Source organism: Rhincodon typus, chromosome 14 (assembly GCF_021869965.1).
Source record: "Rhincodon typus isolate 14 chromosome 14, sRhiTyp1.1, whole genome shotgun sequence".
Lineage (NCBI taxonomy): Eukaryota > Metazoa > Chordata > Chondrichthyes > Orectolobiformes > Rhincodontidae > Rhincodon > Rhincodon typus.
Genome location: NC_063345.1, coordinates 26,515,512 through 26,539,152, shown reverse-complemented (window position 1 = coordinate 26,539,152; position 23,641 = coordinate 26,515,512). Strand labels below are relative to the sequence as shown.

The window sequence follows — 23,641 nt, the reverse complement described above, 5'->3', positions numbered from 1 at the left end:
AGCCAACCAAGTTTCTATCTGTGCTAGTATCCCTGCACCACGAGCTTCCACATTGCATAATAAACTTTTAGGTGGCACCTTGTCAAATGCTTTATGGAAATCCAAGTACAGAATATCAATGGGCTCCCTTTTATCCAATGTTTTACTTCTTCGAAAAGCACCAATAAATTGGTTAAATATGATTTCCCACAATGTTAAAACCATAAAAATGACTTGAAGGACTGTTGAAGGAGTCTTGGTTCTGGAATTCAGATAAGTGGGCTGTCAATTTATTTACTGCTGAGATCCTGGTGCGAAAATGTTTGGTCTGATGCTTTACTGCTGGAAAGCTTTGAGGCAGTCTGCTTATATGGCATCTGATGCTGTATAACCCAAGTGAAACCTAATAGCTTGGCACATATTTGAGCTGTGATTGATATTAGGACAGCTAATGTCACTGAATTTTAGGTTGAGGGCTTAGCAATGGCATTGATAGAAGTGGTCTCACTCAATGATAGTTTGCAATGTTGTTTGAGGTTAGAATGTCACACAAGTTGGCCTCAGGCTCCTCCATATTCTCAGACATGCAGAGCAAGCTGTCCAATGTTTTTTGAAGTTCCACTTGTGTAGGAAACAACTTCCTCTTGATGGTTGATCCCCGAAAGACATCATTTCTTTCATCCTCATCAAAGCCAGAACCTGAGCTTGCCCTTCACATTCCTGGACTGTTCGTTCCACAAATCCCTTCCCCTGAACTTTTGTGCTCTGTGATTTATGAAATGCAGACCTGTCTAACTTGCTACCCATCCCAATTTCTGTGTTGGTAAGTGACAGGAATGAACAAACACTTCTTCAGGAGTGCCCTCCTGGAATAACTGGAGATGGTCAATGGCGAGCACAGATGGGCAATGCAGAGCATAGCCTCCAGCTTTACTGTCAGTATTCATCTTTGGCATGATGATCTCCATAGCTTGCTCCTGCGTCTGGGTGAGGGTTTGGATGGAGGTTGGTCATCTGTTTCTCTTCTGGATGTTGTGAATTACCTTCTCCTGAAGAAGAGGAAGGAGAGAATCACTCAGTATTTGTTGAGCAGGGTTATGCAAAGACCTGGTTCAGTTTAATATGGTCTCTATGTTGAGGCAGTGAAGCAGTAAATTGAAAGCAGGGCAGGAGCATAGTCATGTAGCTGGAGAAACACAGCAGGCCAGGCAGCATGAGAGGAGCAGGAAAGTTGATTTTTCAGGTCGGGACCCTTCTTCAGAAATGGGGAGGGGGAAGGGAGCTGGGGAATAAGAGCAAAAGAACAAAGAAAATTACAGCACAGGAACAGGCCCTTCGGCCCTCCAAGCCTGCGCGGATCCAGATCCTCTATCTCAACCTGATGCCTATTTTCCAAGGATCTGTATCCCTCTGCTCCCTGCCCATTCATGTCTAGATACATCTTAAATGATGCTATCGTGCCCGCCTCTGCCACCTCCGCTGGCAATGTGTTCCAGGCACCCACGACCCTCTGCGTAAAGAACTTTCTACACATATCTCCCTTAAACATTTCCCCTCTCACCTTGAAATCATGACCCCTAGTAATTGAATCCCCCACCCTGGGAAAAAGCTTCTTGCTATCCACCCAGTCTATACCTCTCATGATTTTGTAGACCTCAATCAGGTCCCCCCTCAACCTCCATCTTTCTAATGTAAATAATCCTAATCTACTCAACCTCTCTTCATAGCTAGCTTCCTCCATACCAGGCAACATCCTGGTCAACATCCTCTGCACCCTCTCCAAAGCACCCACATCCTTTTGGTAATGTGGCGACCAGAACTGTACGCAGTATTCCAAATCTGGTCAAACCAAAGTCCGATACAACTGTAACATGACCTGCCAACTCTTGTACTCAGTACCCCATCCGATGAATGAAAGCATGCCATATGCCTTCTTGACCACGCTATCGACCTACATTGCCACCTTCAGGGTACAATGGACCTGAACACCCAGATCTCTCTGTGCATCAATTTTCCCCAGGGCTTTTCCATTTACCGTATAGTTCGCTCTTGAATTGGATCTTCCAAAATGCATCACCTCGCATTGGCCTGGATTGACCTCCATCTGCCATTTCTCCGCCCAACTCTCCAATCTATCTACAGTCTGCTGCATTCTCCAACAGTCCCCTTCACGATCTGCTACTCCACCAATCTTAGTGTCATCTGCAAAATTGCTAATCAGACCATCTATACCTTCCTCCAGATCATTTATGTATATCACAAACAACAGTGGTCCCAACACGGATCCCTGTGGAACACCACTGGTCGCAGTTGTCCATTTTGAGAAACTCCCTTCCACTACAACTCTCTGTCTCCTGTTGCCCAGTCAGTTCTCTATCCATCTAGCTAGTACACCCTGGACCCCATGCGACTTCACTTTCTCCATCAGCCTAACATGGGGAACCTTATCAAATGCCTTACTGAAGTCCATGTATATGACATCTACAGCCCTTCCCTCATCTATCAACTTTGTCACTTCCTCAAAGAATTCTATCAAGTTGGTAAGACATGAACTTCCCAGCACAAAACCATGCTGCCTATCACTAATAAGCTCATTTTCTTCCAAATGTAAATAGATCCTATCCCTCAGTATCTTTTCCAGCAGCTTCCCGACCACTGACATCAGGCTCACCGATCTATAATTGCCTGGATTATCCTTGCTACCCTTCTTAAACAAGGGGACAACATTAGCAATTCTCCAGTCATCTGGGACCTCACCTGTGCTCAAGGATGCTGCAAAGATATCTGTTAAGGCCCCAGCTATTTCCTCTCTTGCTTCCCTCAGTAATCTGGGATAGATCCCATCCGGACCTGGGGACTTGTCCACCCTAATGCCATTTAGAATACCCAACACTTCCCCCCTCCTTATGCCGACTTGACCTAGAGTAATCAAACATCTATCCCTAGCCTCAACATCCGTCATGTCCCTCTCCTCGATGAATACCGATGCAAAGTACTCATTAAGAATCTCACTCATGTTCTCTGACTCCTCGCATAACGTCCCTCCTTTGTCCTTGAGTGGGCCAATCCTTTCTCTAGTTACCCTCTTGCTCCTTAATTACGAATGAAAGGCTTTGGGATTTTCCTTAACCCTGTTGTCTAAAGATATTTTGTGACCCCTTTTAGCCCTCTTAATTGCTCGTTTCAGATTAGTCCTACTTTCCCAATATTCTTCCATAGCTTTGTCTGTTTTCAGTCACCTAGACCTTATCTATGCTTTCTTTTTCCTCTTTGCTAGTCTCACAATTTCACCTGTCATCCATGGTTCCCTAATCCTGCCCTTTCTATCCCTCATTTTTATTTGTCCTGCACTCTAATCAACCTCTCTTTAAAAGCCTCCCACATATCAAATGTGGATTTACCTTCAAACAGCTGCTCCCAATCCACATTCCCCAGCTCCTACCGAATTTTGCTATAGTTGGCCTTCCCCCAATTTAGCACTCCTCCTTTAGGACCAGTCTTGTCTTTGTCCATCAGTATTCTAAAACTTACGGAATTGTGATCACTTTTCCCAAAGTAATCCCCAACTGAAACTTCAACCACCTGGCCGGGCTCATTCCCCAACACCAGGTCCAGTATGGCCCCTTCCCAAGTTGGACTATTTACATACTGCTCTATAAAACCCTCCTGGATGCTCCTTACAAATTCTGCTCCATCTAAACCCCTAACGCTAAGTGAATCCCAGTCAGTGTTGGGAAAATTAAAATCTCCCATCACCACCACCCTATTGCTCCTACATCTTTCCATAATCTGTCTACATATTTGTACCTCTATCTCACGCTCGCTGTTGGGAGGCCTGCAGTACAGCCCCAACATTGTTACCGCACCCTTCCTATTTCTGAGCTCTGCCCATATTGCCTCACTGCTCGAGTCCTCCATTGTGCCCTGCTTCAGCACAGCTGTGATATCCTCTTTGACCTGTAATGCAACTCCTCCACCCCTTTTACCTCCCTCTCTATCCCACCTGAAGCATCTATATCCTGGGATATTTAGTTGCCAATCTTGCTCTTCCCTCAACCAAGTCTCAGTAATAGCAATAACATCATACTGCCAGGTACCAATCCAAGCCCTAAGTTCATCTGCCTTACCTACTACACTTTTCGCATTAAAACAAATGCACCTCAGACCACCTGTCCCTTTGCGTTCATCATCTGCTCTCTGCCTACTCTTCCCCTTAGTCACACTGACTTCATTATCTAGTTCCTTACAGGATTTATTTACTACCTCCTTACTGTCCACTAACCTCCTCATTTGATTCCTATCCCCCTGCCTCATTAGTTTAAACCCTCCCCAACAGCGTTAGCAAAAGCACCCCCTAGGACTTTGGTTTCAGTCCTGCCCAGGAGTAGACTGTCCAATTTGTAATAGTCCCACCTCCCCCAGAACCGATCCCAGTGTCCCAAAAATCTGAACCCCTTCCTCCTGCACCATCTCTCAAGCCACTCATTTATCCTGCCTATTCTCTCATTTCTACTCTGACTAGCGCGTGGCACTGGTAGCTATGCTGACATTACAACCTCTGAGGTCCTAATTCTTAACTTGGCTCCTAACTCCCTAAATTCTGCTTGTAGGACCTCATCCCGTTTACTACCTACATCATTGGCGCCTATATGCACCACAACAGCTGGCTGTCCACCCTCCCCCTTCAGAATGTCCTGCGGTCGATCTGAGACATCCCCTGGTGAGCCATCTCCCTCAACAGTATCCAAAGTGGTATACCTGTTTTGGAGGGAGATGACCGCAGGGGACACCTGCACTGCCGTCCTGCTTTCTCTCTGCCTTTTGGTCACCCATTCCCTTTCTCCCTCAATGATTCTAATCTGCGGTGTGACCAATTTGCTAATTGTGCTATCCACGACTTCCTCAGTATCGCGGATGCTACAAAGTGAGTCCATCCGCAGCTCCAGAGCCGTCATGCGGTCCAACAAGAGCTGCAGCTGGACACACTTCCTGCATGTGTAGGAGTCAGGGACATCAGCCGCGTCCCTGAGCTCCCACATTGAGCAAGAGGAGCATAACACGGGTCTGGGATCTCCTGCCATTTTTACTCTTAAGCTTAACTTAGTCCTACTGTAATATCAAATAATAGATAAATGAAATGAAAAAAAATTTACCAATCACTCTACTTACCAGCACACGATAAAAAAAAAGAGAGGGAAGGTGTGGGTTTGGGGAAGGTAGGTGGGATGGTGATAGGTGAGTGCAGGTAGTGAGTGGTGGGGATTGGTCAGTGGGATGGGTGGGGCAGATAGGTGAGCGAGAATATGGACAAGTTGTGTCAGGTCAAGGAGGCGGGAATGAGAAGGAGGGTTGGACATGGGATGAGGCCGGGGGTGGGGAGATTTTAAAACTGGTGAATTCTATGTTTAGGCCATTGGGCTGTAGGCTCCCGAGGCAGAATATGAGGTGCTGCTCCTCCAGTTGCAGGTGGTGTCATTGTGACACTGGAGAATGTCCGGGATGGACATGTCACCCAGGGAATGGGAGGGGGAGTTAAAATGGTTCGTGACTGGAAGGTGTTGTCATTTGTTGTGTACAGTATGCAGATGTTCTACGAAATGGTCTCCAAGTCTATGCTTGGTCTCACCGATGTAGAGGAGGCCACGTCGAGAGCAGCGAATACAGTAGACCGAGTTTACAGATGTACAGGTGAACCGCTGTCTGATATGAAAGGTTTGTTTTGGGCCTTGAATGGAGGTGAGGGGAGAGGTGTAGGGGCAGATGTAGCACTTCCTGCGGTTGCAGGGAATGTTGCCGGGGGTAGTGGGGTTAGTGGGGAGTTTTGAGTGGATGAGGGAGTCGTGGAGAGAGCAGTCCCTACGGAAAGTAGATAGGATTGGAAAAGAGAATATCCCTTTGCTTGTGGGGTCAGAATGTAGGTGGCAGAAGTGGCAGAGAATGATACGTTGGATGCGGAGGTTGGTGGGGTGATATGTGAGGACAAGGGGGATTCTGTCTTTATTTTTGTTGTGGGGAGCTCCACACTGTGTTATCTCTGACTCCAGCATCTGCAGTTCTTGCAGGAGCATAGTCATGTTTTTCAAATGGGATATTTACTTTATATTATGTTCTTGTTTTATATTTATATTCTGATGTGATTCTACTTTGATGAATCTCACATTTTTAAAAAAAATCAATTTTCTGTTTTCTTTCATGAAGTTCCCTTTAAACCCAGAGGGAAATTAAGTTCTGGAGAAACAATTTGGGTGGAATCTTATAAGGGTTTGAGTGACAGGGACTGTTGTGAGATGTGTGACAGAATCAAGCAATGTGTGGTGAGGTCTATCTCAACTTTGAGATTGTCTCACTTCATCTTTCATACCTATCACAAATCACATGGCATGATTCTTGTTGGGTAGGAGCAAGAAGACAATTAACAGTAATTATTGCTCGTTGAATGCTTTGTTAATGCCACAATGTGCCTGAGTTCAGGAGAAGGACATTGACCTTCTTCTTATATTGTTGGTTTTCCTGCAGATGACTGATTCTGTCTTACCAAAGGTGGCAACCTCAGACCAGACTGGCATGGTCTGATGTCATGGCGTCCACAGCTGGTCCTGGGAAGAACGATGTCCCCCATGTAAAACACCCCATCTAGTGGGACCGTCCAGTCTCTACCCATCAAACAGGCTTGTAATTTAACATAGTTTACCACGTCCATAGCAAATGTCAGCGTCTGCAGGAGCTTTTAAAGGTGGCACAGGTGCAAGGGATGCCAGTGAATGCTGGGATATTGGCTGAGTGGTGACTCATTCTGGGAATGGTGCGTGGTAATTGGATGTGAGAAATGCTTTAGGTGTATAGTAGGTAACTAATAAGGCCAGTTTGGTAAGATAGGATGACAAGAGGTCATGAGGTTTTATGGCAACAAACCTTCCAAACAACTAGACGAAATTTGCACTTAGCCAATAAAAAAATTAGATTCAGCTCTTTATAACCAGAATTGCTAGTTTGAGATCACATCTGAGAAATGTTCATGTGGCCTAACTTGTTATGGAGATGAGAGTCAAAAAGGGAAAAATCATATAGACAAGCAACTGGGAGTCAGGTCGTAGCTTGAGTTGTAAGCAGGAAACAAAGAGATTCTCACAGAAACTCTGGTGATAGAAGAAGTAACAATCACAGAAAAGGGTATTTTCTGTTCAGTAGTAAAGATCACTGGGAGATGAAACAAAACTCTCTATCAGACCTGACTAGGCTATTAGTGGAGAAGAAGGGTCCCGACCCGAAACGTCAGCTTTCCTGCTCCTCTGCTTCCTGGCCTGCTATGTTCCTCCAGCTCCACACTGTGTTATCTCAGACTTCAGCATCTGCAGTTCTTGCTATCTTTTAGGCTATTAGTGGGATTTAGTCAAGGGTTGAAACAAATGAGTCTCTGGCAATCTTGTGTGGTGACTGGATGGGTGAAAAGGTTCATTAAGGTGTTTCTTGCTAGTAATAATTGTATTTGGAAAATTCAAATTGGCTGAAATGGTTAATGAAGGACCTTAGACGATTTAGCCTGGCATAATGAAGAGTGGTGGAAATTAATTGGAAAGTTGAGAGGAACTTTGGGATTTATTATATTGTGCCTTTAATGTCTGTAGAATTTATTTAAAGTGAACTTTAGCTTTTACATTCAAGTACAGCAAATGTTTTATTGACTGGCACCTATGGGACCAGGAGTGTGCCAGTTGATCAAATATTCTGGTTGATCCAGAGGTCCACACAATTATTGTAAAAAAATAGAAATGTAATGCAGTGGGTATACATATCACTGTTTAACAGCATTTATAGCTTAAATCACTTAATTAATAATGCAACTTTGCCTTAAATAAAATTAACGCCAAGGAACCTTCTCACTCACACCCTCACCTGATTACTTGGACATGGTGGAGATTGCAATAACACAGTAAACTTCTGGTATTTCAGGTACATAATTTTTGCCAGTTTGTCGAGAGTGCCAGTTAAAAACAAAGTTTTGCTGTATTATTTATCTGTTAGTCAACTGATGTCTGTATAGGATTCTAACAGTATAGCAGAATTTAATGTCCTTCCTTGAGGAGGGTTTGAAGTTGGGTAGCAGAATCCACTTCCAGTATCATCTTCCCCAGTGAAATGTCCCCAGCCTCAAGTCCTTGACCTGGGAAGGTCTGCCACTGGCTGCTGTTTGTCTGGCATTTAAACTGTAGATCCTTTCCTAAAGGATGTAGGGCGGGGCTCTTGCCAGCTCTCTAGCTGTCAGGGGGCACTGTTGTGTAGTGTAAATTCCAACCTCTGACAAAAATGATGTGGCAAAATTAGTACAGGTTTTCTTTTATCATATTATCACAATATATGTGTGTGCGTGTTTCAAGCTATTAACCAATATAGTTCAAAGTGTGACATTGGAGTGACAGCTAAGATCCCTGCTGCAAACACAAGTTCCTTGGGGCAATGCTATTAAGCTCTATAATTGTGTAGAGCTGTGATGCTGTCACAGCCCGTGTCAGAATTAAGCTTGAGTTAGTGTCTGTGCACAATAAATATTTTATACCCTGCACTTTAAGGGCAGTCCTTCTCATTCCATTAGCTAGAAATGATTGAGATATTAGACTACATATCACAACTGATTCCACGAATGTTCTTAGCAGTTTTAAAAATTTTATATGTACCTTGTATGTTTTGTATCCTTCAATCCAATATTTAATGCCTATTTGTTATTGTATCAATAAAACAGAAAAAAGGAGAAAAAAGTGAAGTATATTTTTTCATTTGCAATAGTTGTTAATTTGTCATTAAACATATAATAGTTCTTTTTAGTGATTTTTTTCCATATTGAAGGTAAGAGGCGTTAGTATGTGGGATGGAGGTGAGAGTGATCAATTATCAGGATTAAGCATTCCCAGGCCAGATGAACTTTGAGTTCAATGCAGGCAAAAAATTATTTTCTTCAGACTTAACCATGTCTCTTAATCCCAATAAGATTCTATTTAAAACAGTCTTATAAATAAACTGTTTGTGTGGATTCATCCTCATTAGAAGTGGACTGAGGTTAACCAGACTCTTTTCACTTTCAATCCCTTTGGCCATATTGGAACGTTACATCTCAGAAATCTGTAATGGATTTGAACCTTGTTCCCAGTGATAAAAATACTTAGTTTCTCCCCTCTTTTAGGCAGCCCCTTAGGAATAGAATATGTTGTGGGTCCTGAGTTGACTAGATGGTTTGATACTGCATCTGTAAACTCTGCTGGCTGGTGAATGCTGAGGTGGGTGAGTGAGTTTCTCAGGTTTTTGCACCATTTTGTGTTTCTTCCCATTGGCTTCCGTCTGAACCTATCAGAGGCACTTGAAATTGTTGGCCCTTTGGCAGATGCTACTACTCCACAATTTTGAGTTCGACATTCCCATAAGTCAGTGAAGCTATTTTTCTGGGAGGCTTTGAGGATGTGATTGAATTGTTTCCTTTGCACACCTGGTGAATTTGCCATGACAAAGTTTGGAGAAGTTAATCACTATACCACACTTCCATTTTATTTTGTTGAGATGCAATGCTACTTTCATTCTCAGATTTTATTTTGAACATTGTTGAGATATTATAATGAGGAATTTAGGTTGTAGACAGAATCAGAATAAAATGTAGTCAGGCTGTGATATCTTGCCACAAATACAATATAATTAAAAGGAACATCTTAGAACTGTGTATCTAGATTATGTAACTTTAATACACAGCAATGATGTTCTGTACTCAAGCTCTGGTCCAAATGACCCATGATTTTTTCCTCCACAGACCTTTTAACTTTGCTTAATTTTCTCACTTTAATTCCTTCCCTTTTTAGTTACTGAATGAGATAATGTCACATTATAATGCTCTGGGTTAAACACAGCCATGTCTCTGGGGAATGCATTGGTTAGAGAAAGCATACACTGATCAACCGATGTATATTTTGCCAAGAGGAATGGCAAAAGAACCACAGATCATACAAGGAAATGCACACTGACTCTCCCCATGACTGCCCAGGTACACCTGACAAAGCCTGAACAAGCCATGGCAGTACCTAACTGGGTACCTGACTATCACACCATATGATTGCACATCTCAAACAAAGTTGAAAACCTGACTCGATCCACTCCATCCAATCCACTTACCCACCTGCCACCTTACACATTTGTTGCCTTACCCACTACTTGCCACACTGTCCATTTACCTCACTCACCTTATTGATTTAGCCTACTCAAATAATCACTCATTCACCTATTCACTAATTTTCACATCGGGTATTTAAATTTACGCCAGCTAGTGCCTTCAAATGGGGCCGGGGGGGGGATGCGGTGTGGGCATGTCCAGTCTGTTCCGCTGACACCATTTTGCTGTGATGACGCCCTTTGTGGGACTGAATACTTTGCAATTCTGTGTAAACTGGGCTTGATAGCGCACCATCGAGGTATTGAAATGTTTGAGCTGAGACAATCTGCCAGTGATTGCCAATTTGTAGAAGATTCGGGCCAACATTTTCTCTGCATACCATGGGTTTTTATGATGCTGAATGTATGGAATTGCAGATTCAATAACTTTCAAAATGGATTTGGATCAATACATGAAGGAAAATCTTGTCAGATTATAGGGAAAATATGGGGAGCGGGATGAATTGGATAGTCTTTTTTTCTAAGACTGGCCTAGGCATGATGATTGAATAATTTCCATCAATTCTTTGTCAAGAAATAAAGACTGTCAAAAATAAATATTTTTCCATAATTTGATAGTCAGAGGGAAAATAATAATTTGGTTTCAGATAATAATAGAAAAACAAACAATGTAATACTGCCAAAATAGGAGATATCTCTTTTTCGTTTCTGGCTCCATTAAAAATCAAATACACACCATCACCCCCTCAAAAGTTAGGTCAGGTTGTGAGAAACATAAGGGATATAACCAAAGCATTGTGCTCATTTGATTCATCCATGAATCTAAATCTTCATAGAGGTTTTGGGATTCAAATCAAACTTGATATAGTCATATATTTGACAGTATTTGATCAGCCCTACGAAGTGATCCCATTCAAAAAGAAAATGAGAATGTTTGACCTGTCTTACAATCCCAGTCACTGTGACTTACTGGGGCAAATGAATGTGTTTAACTGTAACTGGTAGTGTTCTTGCCTGTAGGCCTGAAAGGTCTGGTTTCAAGACACACCCACCCTGGATATGTCTGTCATAACTTGTGTGAACAGGTTGTTCAAATATAATAGGGTCATGTGACACAGTGGTAAGTGTTGTCCGGAAGGCCTGTGCTCATGTCCCCTACGTCCACAGGTGTATCATAGCATGTTTGAGCAGGGTGATTAAAATAACCATGACGATAGCACAAGGCCATATAGACAAGTGGGGCTACCACCAAATGTCAGAGTGATTACATGTTCATGCAAATTCTGTAGGAAAACTCCTCCGGAGTTGTGTAGCATCCAGTCTATAGCAGCAAGTTTTGATTTGAACAGTTATATTTCTCATTGTGAAATCATTCTCAGTGGTTAAGAGATAGGGTTAGGTAAGCTGCAAATGTTATTATATAACAAGACTCTATAAATGACAACCCTACCATCCGCAAAACCAAGAGACAGACTCTAAACAACCAAGGGATCAAAGGTTGAGCTGCTTTTCTTCCGAATGCAAGCAAGTGTAAATTGACCGCTCGTTTATACATTTGAACTAAAGCAACTCATAAATTTTTATATCAAATCTCTTGATTTATTTAATCATTAATGGATAGAGTTCTTTACAAAAACTATGGGTTGATTTCTTTCCCTCTAATCAACCTGTTCTATGATGTTATTACCGATCTCTGGAGCAGTTGGGCCTTGAACACAGGCTTCCTGGCTCAGGGGTAGGGACACTAGCACTGCACCATGAGAGAACCCTCAACAGGTCAGATTTTTAAACCACCCTCACAATATGGGAATGGAGGTGGGGAGGATGGGACAGCAAACCCAGTCTTCTCCCAAATATGGCCAATTCAAATCATTAAAAAGCTTGTGAAGAGATGGAGCGGGGAGGGTGCACCATTTAAAGGGGAGTGGGAATTTCAAAACTGGACAGATTTTGAACAGCTAAGGGGAGGCAAGCCAGTCACAATGGCCAAGGGCATCACTTCAGCCCCATAAGGTCATCAAAACAGAAGGGCACTTAGCACCTGTGTAAATAGATGCCCTTAGCTTTGTGCAGGTGGCATGGCAAGTGGGCACACTCCTCTCGGCATCAAACAGGGCTGCCACAGCCTGGCAGTCTGGGGCCAGGAGATCAGGAACATGGCCGTCAATCACAATCGAACAGTCATATGTCTGAAAGGAAGGCTCCAGATGGCATCAGGCCATGACTGTCAGATTTTGGGGCCAATGGCAAAGAGGAACAGAATGCTACACAGCATGGGCAGAACCTTAAATATCAAAAGGAAATGGAAGAGGAAAGAGGGGCAGAAAGGCAACACAGCATGGGATCGATTACGGAAAGAAGACAAAGCTACCAGTGGATGACTGAGATCCAACGTCGCAGTGATGCTCACAGGATGGTCATAGACATCTGTACCCTTCTCATACCTGGTACCTCACACCTTGTGGAACTGGTCATCATGCTCTGACAGTAACTATCAAAATCTCCATGGCCCTGAACATTTTCACTTCTGGACCCTTTCAATAATCAGACATTGGTGACATCTTGCAAATGATTGCACCTCATTGGTTAATGGTGCACTCTTTCCATCATTCACTGTCCCCATGTGGCTACCACTGCCTCTGTGTCCAATTGGGCTGTGACCATAACACAGTTTCATGTGTTTAATTGAGATCATAACATCATGTGTATACTCACTCTCTTGGCAGCCACCATGGCCCTTTCATCCTGTGCCTATTCTTCACTTCAGCCCCTGAGTGTGTTGATGGATCAAAGTGAATAATCATATCATAGAATCCCTACAGTGTGGAAACAGGCTCTTCGGCCCAACAAGTCCACACTGATCCTCAGAGCATCCCACCCAGGCCCATCCCTCTATAACCCACTTAAACTACACATCTCTGAATACTATGGGCAATTTAGCATGGCCAATCCACCTAGCCTGCACATCTTTGGACTGTGGGAAGAAACCAGAGCACCTGGAGGAAACCCACGCAGACACGGGGAGAATGTGCAAACTCTACACAGTTGCCCGAGGGTGGAATCGAACCTGGGTCCCTGGCGCTGTCAGACAGCAGTGCTAACCACTGAGCCACCATGCATATCCTCAAAGTAGCTATTCATCCATTTCAAAGGGGCCCAGGCAGAAGTATGGAAGCCACACAGCTAATGCAACCTGTTCAGTAGGACAACACTATGCTTTTGGAGATGTAGCTCCACTGACTGGATCAGTCAATACACTCCAGCAAGGCTCACTGGGTTGGTCTACCCCGCATTGCATTACATGGCTAAATAGGGATATGTGGGTCTTGTGTTAGGAGGGCCTTGAAGGAGTCAGAAATGAGGCAGGAAGAGGAAGTGAATGACAATGAACATAGAAGTGCCCCTGCTGCTTAATAAGGTGGCATTCCCTGCCACCCTTGAAGGACAGGATCTCTTGCACAGCATCCAGTGTTGTATTCAGGTCATCATCGATGAAGTGAAGGTCTGACCTGCCTTGGGTGCCAGGCCTGTGACACACCATTGACATCTTGCAGTGCAGTTTGTATAATTGGACACAAGGCACAGAAGTCTCCCTCAAGACAACCAGCAACCTCACTGAAAACTGCTACAGAGTTTTCAACACTTCATCAGTCACCTCCATTCCAATTCCCACTGGTTCAAAATGTGCAGGCATATAGTCTCCATATGAAATAAGGGCTCACCCTTGTGAAGATCTGAAATAGAATCAGTTTTCCATTGGAGGCATGCTTCTGTCTCTAAAAGCTCAACCAGTTTGTGATTTCCTGTATCTGGGGTGAAAGTTCATCTCTTTATATTGCATTTGAAAATCTGTTCTGACTTGTATACTATTCTGTCAAAGTTCACCCATATAGGTGAAATATCTTAATTATTACCAGTCTCCACTTTATCCACCACGATGCATGTTGCAGAAATATTTTCACACTGAGGCTAATCAGGCTAAATACCAGCAATAAATTAAGAAGGGGCTTTTATCTTTACATTACAACACAAAACTGTCATTTTAAATTCAAAAGGAGCTGTGCTTTTATATAGAACTCCCTCACGCAACAAATCCATGAGACTTGTTCTCTAGATTTACGTTACTAAAATTGGCCCCATATCCTGACTCCAGAATCATATACACATAAGCAAGGCAATTTTTATCAGTATCAAATGAAACTGAAGGAAGGTGGCTCATGTAGCTGTGGTTGATTACATGCTGGTAAAGGGCAAAAACACTTTGAAGTGTCAGGCCTCACTGCTTCAAAAAAATAAGAAATCACCGAACCATAAAAGTTGTTAAGAACAAAATCAAAGACATGTACTGTGATTCGATCACACATTTGCAGACTCCTTTTTTCTATACAGTTTATTTACAAAATGTATTAAAATTCCTTTCTTTTACAACACCTCATTACTGAGACTCAGTAAATGATTCCAATCATGCATTTTTATGCTTTAAATATTTGCTATTTTGCTTGTTAACATTTCTGTGTTTGCTGAAGTGCAGTTTTAACAAAAAAATTTTTTAAGTGACTACAGCTTAACTTCTATAGCTTGAAGTTAATAGCAGGAAGTGTAGGCAATCATGCAAGTTTAAAAAGAATGAAAAGAACTCAAATCCTTCACCTCTATGAAGTTGATCACTCTTGAAAACTGACACAAGTTGATAAATCTACATTGGTTCTGTTCATATAATCCTTTAAAAAATTATTTTTTTGTTTTCCTATAGATACTTTATCTGTGGAGCTTTGATTAACCCTTTCTCACCTGATCAATTCACTCTTGATTCAAATTAAATCTTCTCAATAATCAGACACTTGAAAATATTCAGGGAGGAAATGGTTAAACACATTTGCTCCTATATAAAAGTAGGCCATTTCATTGTACATGATTGTTCACATTCTGTTGACATCTTGATAGCCGCTTTCTTCTCTTCCACACAGATTGGATGCTAACCCACTGAATTCCCATCTTGTAATATTAACAGAGGTAATTAGTATGTAGGTACTTCACTGAACAGCCTGAATTTAATTAAAAAAACTTACAATTATGGTTCTTCTCTCACAGAAAAGATATCATGTAAGAATTTAACCTTTGTACTTGAAGGAATTATGTAATTTTTAAAATTGCCATTATTTGTTAATGAATCATTCATTAAAGGAACAGATTTTATACATTTAATTTATGTTGCACATTTCTTTCAAGTTCCTTTCCAATTTTTAATTTTATTTGGTACAAGGAAACTACCTTGGCACTCAAAGTAATAAATTTCAATATTATTGTTCAGATATTTTATACATGAAACCTTTTCTCTGCAATAGTTGTGTTATCAAATGATGGCTTTTTGCTGAACTAAATTGATTTTATTTCAGTATATAATTTCACAGAGAAGCTTGATTCATTTTTTAAACTCTGTCCTGTATTTTCAAGCAAGCTAGACTCTTATTGTGATTCAGAATGATGAGTTGCATTGTTGTGATTCTCCATTATGTTCCATAAGGCACTGAAGGAGTATTCAGTTTTTTATGAAAAGTCTGGTGCACCATCAGCCACTCTGGTACCATGTCTGACACCTGGTACAGCGTGCGGTGACTGCAGGTAGTCAGGGGTCATGGCACGGCCGTTTTCTCCAATGCTCCCAAATATGGACAGTGTTCCTTTATTTTGCGTGGCATCAGTGTAAGTGAGCTGTGTTACAAAGAAGTGGGAAAAAAAGAGTATATACTATTAAAAATTAAAGTCTTAAGTACATCACAGCAAAGTTTATGGGTTGACTGACAAATGAATGCTTTGCTTGACACATTGATTTCCAAAATGTGGTGCAGTTCCCATAGTGCAATGAAAATGTCTGATAAGTTGAAACAAAACACTGAAAAGGAGTCAAAGTAAATTAGAATAATGACTGTCTAAAATTAATGCATTTCCAGTCATGCATTGTAATATTTTCAAAGAGATTATATGCAGTTCCATGCAGCACCAAACTTGGCATAATTATAGCAAAAGTTATTATAGAATTGCTTATAGAATTGGACACAAAGATTTGTAGACTTCACAACTGCTGTTAAAATTATGAACAGCCAAGGGTGGGTATCACTAACAGCTGTAGATTTTCTAATTCTCAGCTACCTCAAAGGTAATATAAAAGACCTAAAAATATTTAATTTGCTCATTCAGACTCCACTCATATCAAATTTTAATTTAGTCTGATTAGTACAGCTGCTGTTGATGCCGGTCAATTCTATCCCAGCAGAGACTATCCTTCACATCACCTGTCATAGATGTCTGAATTTAGAATTGTGAATTCACCCATTCCCCATTCTTGTCTGAATTGACACTTGCAGAAAAATTATTTTCCTTTTAATTTATTTTAGTTTGTGACAAATGGTAATTTTTCGTAATATATACACCTCATGATTCCACTGCAGAAGAACTTTGGTTCTATCTTGATCAAATGCACATTCTTTAATTATGCCTGTGGCTTTTAACCTCAAATCTCACTCCAGGGACTTGAACATAAAAATTTATGGTTTTCAAAATATTTGTTAATGGGATGAGGGTGTTTCTGGTTAGGGCAGCATTTGTCACAATTCTTAATTGCCCTTGAGAAAATGGTTGGGAGTCAATTTCGTGAATTCCTGCAATCTGTTTGGTGCAGATAGATCGACAAAGCTACTAAGGAGGGTGTTCCGAGATTTTGATTCAACGACACTGAAGGAACGGAATATTTCCAAGTGAGGACGTTGGGTGGCTTGGAGGGGACCGTGAAGATGGTGGTGTTCCCACGTATCTACTGTCCTTGTCCTTCTAGATGGTTGTGGTCACAGACTTGGAAGATGCTGTCTAAGGAGCCTTGGTGAATTTGAAGTGCATCTTGTGGTTAATACACATTGCTGCTACTGAGCTTTGGTGGTGGAAGGAGTGAATGTCTGTGAATGTGGCGCCATTCAAGCGGGCTGTTATGTCGTGGATGGTGTCAATCTTTTTGAATAGTGCTGCATTCAACCAGACAAGTGGGATGTATTCCATCACACTCCTGACTTGTGCCCTGTAGACTGTGGACAAGGCTTGGGGAGTCAGGAGGCAAGTTACTTGCTGCAGAATTCCTAGGCTCTCACCTACTTTTATAGCCAATGTATTTATGCAGCATTGCAGTTTTAATGAAGTGCCTCACTGTTAGAGGTGCTGTCTTTAGGAGTGTGAGTGCTCAGCCATTCTAGATCATAAGTGATATTCTAGCAACACCATATTCTCACACTATACCCATATTCCTTGATGTCACTCATAACTAGAAATCTATCAATTGCTATCTGGAACCTACTTAATCACTGAACATTGATAGCCCTCTGGGGCAGAGAATTCCAATCGTTCACTACCCTGAGAGAAGATGTTCTTCCCCATCTCTGTCCTAAAATGCTTGCTTTTTATTCCGAGATTTGTGTCCTCTAGTTCTAGAACCCATAGTTAGGGGAAGCTTACTTTTTATGTCTACCCTGTCTACCCCTTTAAGATATGCGATCAGCTCTCATTCTTTCAAACTCCAGAGAATCTCGATCCAGTCTCCTCAGTCTCTCCTCATAGATCAGTCTCGCCATTCCAGCAGTAAGTCTGGTGAACATCTGCTGCACTTCCAAGATGGGCAGTATATATTCCTTAGGCAAGAGGCCAGATCTGCTCACAATACTTGCGCACGTACGTGCTAGCTTTCAGTGACTAGTAAACCAAACAAAGATACTTAGATCTCTTTAGACAGCAACATTTTCCAATCTTTCATTGCTTAAGAAACATTCTGCACATTAGTTCCTCCTACCAAGTGGATAACCTCATACTTATCCACATTGTATTCCATCTGCAATGCTTTTGCCAATTGAGGGAGTGTCACCCTGTCTAAATCCCACCAAAGCCTCTTTGTATCCTCCTCAGAACTCTCACTCTCATGAAGTTTTGTATTAAATGTAACCTTGGAAATATCACAATTTAGTTTATGGGACCTTTTAGTTGGGTGCCACATTTCCTACTTTTAGTGTGACTACACTTAAAAAGCACTTCCATCCAGACCCTCAGAGAATCACTCACCCAATCCCCCAGTCATCTACCCTCCCAGACACCATTCATTCCACCTCTCCAAGTCACTCACTCACTCACTCACCCACCCACACTCAAGGTACCTACCCCTTGTAGGCAAGTTACTCACTTGCCCAGTAGCCCCGGGCACTCACTCATCCTCCTCAAGTCATTCACTTCAACACTCCTATCCCACCCCTGAGTTGCTCACCTACACCCCACACTCAGGAAGTCACTAGAAATCAGGCTCCCCAGTACAATTACTCATCCACCCACCTAAAGCCTCCAGAGGTCACCCATTAATTCACTCACTCACTCAATTTCCCCATCACTCACTCACTGAAGCCTCCATTGCTCACTGAACACCCTGGTACTCATTCAACTGCCCCTCACTCTCAAACTGAAACCTCCATTCACACACCTTCTGCCTTCACTCACTCACCATCTCTCGTACAGTAACTCACACAGGCGTGGAAGTTTTGATGAGGAGCAGTACGGATGGTTGTGAAGGTACCAATATGTGCTATCGCTTGCCTGGTCTAACACTGCATCTGCCTCAGGCTTTGCTAGTGCTGCAAATACCATCAACATCACCTTACATCCCCTTATACTTCCCACCGTTATCAGCCTGATCAACTCTCATAGACCCCCACAGAACCTGGCAAATGGTATCGGCCATTGGCCAACCCTATACTCTCAGCTACTCCCCCCTCCCCACTAATGACCCACTCTTTTCTGAATCACTTACACCCATTAGCCTGCCTGACTCCCATTGATTCCCCTGCTGATAGTTCACTTGACCCTCATTCCCTCCCCACCCTGACAGCCCACTGTTCTCTCACAAGCTGCCCTGGCAACGGCATGCCTAACTCTTGCCCATCTACCTTATCCCGATGAAAGCCCTCCCCCACAAACTTAAGTAGACCAACCTAATGCTGGTGGCACGCAAAACTCTCACACACATTCTATCTGCCCTGATGATCCACTCAAACACTCATATGTCCATCACCACCTCTCTATCGGACTCTCAATCTAGCTATCACTCCTTGACATTCAATGGCATTACCATTACTAAATGACCCACTATCAACATCTTGGTACATACCATTTACCAGACGCTGAACTAGACCAGCCATATAAACTCTATGGTTACAAGAGTAGGCCAGAGAATAGCACCTCCACTTACCTAGATGAATGTAGCTCCAACAACACTCAAGAGGCTCAACACCATCTGGGAATCCAGGGTAAAGCAGCTCACTTGATTGGAACTCCATCTAACACCTTCAACATTCACTGCCTTCACCACTGACACACAGTGGCAGCCATGTGTATCTTCTACAAGATACACTACAGTAACTCACTATGGCTCTTTCCACCACAAAGGAGGACAAGTGCAACAAATGCTTGGGAATACCACCATCTGCAACGTCATCCTCCAAATCACTCACCATCCTGACGTGGAAATACATCATTGTTTTCTCACCGTTGCTGGTCAAAATCCTGGATCTCTCTCTCTAAAGCTTTGTGGGTATATCAAGAGCACAGCTCACCACCACGTTCTAAACAGCAATTATAGATAGGCAATGGATACTGCCTTATCCCACATCCCATGAAAGAATAATAAAGAAAAATATATGCGGCAGCATGGGTAGATGTTTGGCTAATTGATAGGAAACAGAGTAAGGATAAATCGGTTCATATCCATTATAAATGGGCACTTTGGGTTGGGAAATTGTCACAAATGAAGTGACACAAGGTCAGTACTGGGGCCTCAACTATTTACAGTTCATAGTAATGACCTGGGCGAAGGGACTGAGTGCATTGTAGCCAAATGTTTTTGACAATAAAAATATACATAGGAAATCAAGTTGTGAGGAGGACATAAAGCATCTGTAAAGGGATAAACACAGGATAAATAGGCTTATAAAATGGTGAAAAAAAGAATAATTTGGGAAAATGTAAGCTTTTTCATTTTGATGGGAACAATAGACAGGAAATAGATGAAGATGTCATAATGGTTAAGGTCTCCTTATTTAAGGAGTGATATACTTGCACTGGAGGCAGTTCACACATTTGATTCCTGTGATGAAGGAAGGGTTGAGTAAGTTAATCCTATACACATTAGAGATTAGAAGAATGAGAGGTGATCTCATTGAAATTTACAAGATGCTGAGGTGGTTTGACAGCATAGATGCTGAGATGATGTCGCCCTTTGCTGATGAATCTTGAACTCGGGGTTACAGTTTCAAAATGTTGGGTCTCCCATTTAAGATGGAGATGAGGAGAGGGTCCTTAATGTTTCACATTCTCACTGCCACAGAACAGTGGAGTCCGGGTCATGGAATGTATTCTAGGCTACATTATGCAATTTCTTCATCTCCGGGAGTCAAGGGCTATGGAGGAAAAGGCAGGAAAGTTAAGGTAAGGAAACAATTAGATGACCCGAGATCACATTGAATGGCAGAGCAGGCTATGCCTGAAGGAACCAAATGCTCTTGCTCTTACTTCTTAGATTCTTATGTGTACATGTGGAATTTTATTCTTAGTCTTTGGAAAGACGTCACCAAGAGCAGCAAACAGATGAGGAAGTGCTGAACCAAAGATAAAAACCGGGTGAACCTAGGAATAATAATGCAAGGTTGGAAAGAACCCACTGCTGGAGCAGCTGCAGGTTCAATTGTGTAATAGTTAAGAATGAAACCAAATGAAGACTGGTCCATTGAGGCTAGATGCTGGAGGAGAATGAGTGTGGTTGACTAATGCTGCAGATGGCATGAAGTACAATGGTGCACCACAATTACAATCATCAAGGATGGTACACTTAATTTAGATTAGGACTAGTTTAACGCTGTAGCAGGGATGAAAATCTGATAAGAGACATTTAAGTATGGGGTTTTGGGAAAGATGGGCACAGCTTTTTGAGCCAACATCACTTTCAAGAATGTTGATGGGCCAGTAGCTTCTAAGGATAGGATTTTGAGGTTGGATCTATTTTAAAAAGAGGGGAGTAAGGACATCATTTTTAAGAGGGAGAAGACGCAGTACCTGAACATCAGGAAAGGAAGTTTGGAAAGGAAATCCACAGTTTTGTGCGAATGGAATCAAGGGATCTGGAGGTGGATGTCATAGGCAAGCCTGAAGGGAATATGAAAGCACCTCGGGAAGAAACTGAAGAATCCTGCAGGTTCAATGCTTTGGGTTGTAGACAGGTTACTAAATTGAACTGATGAATTGCCAGTGAATACAATCCTTGCCTAAACCTAAAAAAAAATTAAAAATTTTTAAGGAACACTATCAAGAATATTTAAGGGACTACATGCTAATATAACGACTAATAGTTGTTATATGCTTTGGGATTAAATCTTTTGGATATGAGCGTATGGTTGCTTAATATTTGTGTGAAATTGCTTTGCTTTGACATTTCAGAGAAATACATCACATATTTACATATTAATATTTGGAAGAGGCTAGTTTGAAGGCAACGGTTTGAGATTAAGGAGGCAGGTGCATTCTGACAATATTATATCTATGAAAGGCTACACTACCATTTGCTCTAAATTACTTTAATGTGTCCTCTTTAGTATGTAATCAGTATCCATATTGATTTCATTATGTTTAAAATGAACACAGTCTCTGTTGTTGCACTTTGCCTATGCTGAGTCCTGATGAAAACTTTTACACTGAAAACACTATGCTGTACTTTCTCTTTCATGTTCCCATCAGAAGGCTGTCCATTTCATATTGCCAAGATTCATACTTTCTCTTCTCATCTCTTAATTAATATGAACCCTGATTTATTTTTGTAAGATTGTGTCAAATTCCTTTGCTAAATCTATAATAAAACTTTCTGCTTATTGATAATGTAGCACTCAATTTATCTCTATATTATATTATCATGGAGTACACCTCAGAGATGGTGACCCTTTCTAGCCCAGTCAGATAAAAAAAACTTTCATTTGATAAGGTTTTGGTGTTTGTATTTCTCTTCCAGTATCCATGACTGATTTTGCTCTTGCAAATAGCAATAGCCATATTAGTTTCAGAATTTCTTAGACTGCATCCTAACCAGTACAATATAATTTAAAAGTATTTCTCAGAAAATGGAACTCGGTAGAAATAGCAGGATATCTACAGTTTGATCATAATTTATGGCAGATTCTCCTACTAATTTCAGTGACGTGCTTGAGAATTCAACCTGTTACGGTATGGGTTGAATATGTATAATTTAATAGGATTTTGTAGCAATACCTGACATTGTGACAATGTAAAAATTGCTAGTATTGCTTTTGTATAATTTCATTTCATTTAAACCTTTCATTTTTACACAGATGCATATATTTACGCAGTTTTGATCGAATAATGACAGTAATCTGGTTGCAGTAGCAGCGGTTTTGGTAACCAGAGGTCACAGATTTATGGTGATTAGAGAGACAAAAAAAGGGGGTATATAAGGAACCATTTGATCTTTTATGCAGTGAGTTCTTGTAATCTGGAATACACTGTCTGAAAGAGTGGTGGAAGCAGTTTCAAGGGTTTCAAACAAGAATCAGACAAATACTTGAAAACAAAAAAATGCAGAGCTTTTGGGGAGATAGCAGCAGAGTTGGATTAACTGGATCACTCCATCAAAGAGCAGTCACAGGCATGATTGACTGAATGGCATCTATGCTATGTCATTATGATTTTATGAAACTTTAAATGATAGATTTTAGGCTGAACTGCAGAATTTACTTACATGGCATTTTGATTAAAGAGATCTGGATAACATTGTAGAGATAGTAAGAACTGCCAATGCTGGAGTCAGAGATAACACAGTGTGGAACTGGAGGAGCACAGCAGGCCAGGCAGCAAGAAGGGTCCTGACCCAAAACGTCAGCTGTCCTGCTCCTCTGATGCTGCCTGGCCCGCTGTGCTCCTCCAGCTCAACTCTGTGTTATGGATAACATTACATGCAGGTTTACGATTTCTCTGCGTGTATCCTAAGACAGAGAGTTTCATGTCCATCCTCTGAGAGTGCCATATTGTGCATTAAGTCAGGTTTGGTTCAAAGGAAGTGCAGAGTTATTGCTGAAAGCTGATTTCTACAAAACATGCAGGTGAGTAGTATTGAGAATGAGCTCCAGTAGCATTTGAATGAATGTAGCATTTTTTTGAATATACTAAAATGCTGATGGATTTATAAAAGCTGTGACGACTATATTGTTTAAAGATTAAAACGTAGGTCTAGGTTACCATTTCCAAATGGTAGAAATCTAGAATTTCTAGATAACTGTCAGACCAGCTTTTCTGCTGTCCATCTATTTCACAAGATATGACAATTCAATGTTCAGTGCTATAATGTTCTAGTAATAAAGGGTTAACAAATGAATATATAATTCTAGAATCACAGAATGGTACAACAAATAAGGAGACCATTCACTCTGTTTTGTTA

General features: G+C 41.6%; 1 protein-coding gene across 2 annotated transcripts in view; it reads right to left on the bottom strand.

Annotated features, from left to right (window-relative positions):
- Window positions 1-14,588: 14,588 nt before the first annotated feature.
- The window catches only part of LOC109914397 (glutamate receptor 3-like), a 341,630-nt gene continuing 332,577 nt past the window's right edge, over window positions 14,589-23,641 (bottom strand). For both annotated transcript variants that reach the window (XM_048605151.1, XM_048605152.1), the window contains exon 16: window positions 14,589-15,837. In XM_048605151.1, coding sequence (XP_048461108.1) covers window positions 15,673-15,837 — 165 coding nt within the window. In that variant the 3' untranslated portion in view covers window positions 14,589-15,672. The remainder of the gene's footprint in view (window positions 15,838-23,641) is intronic.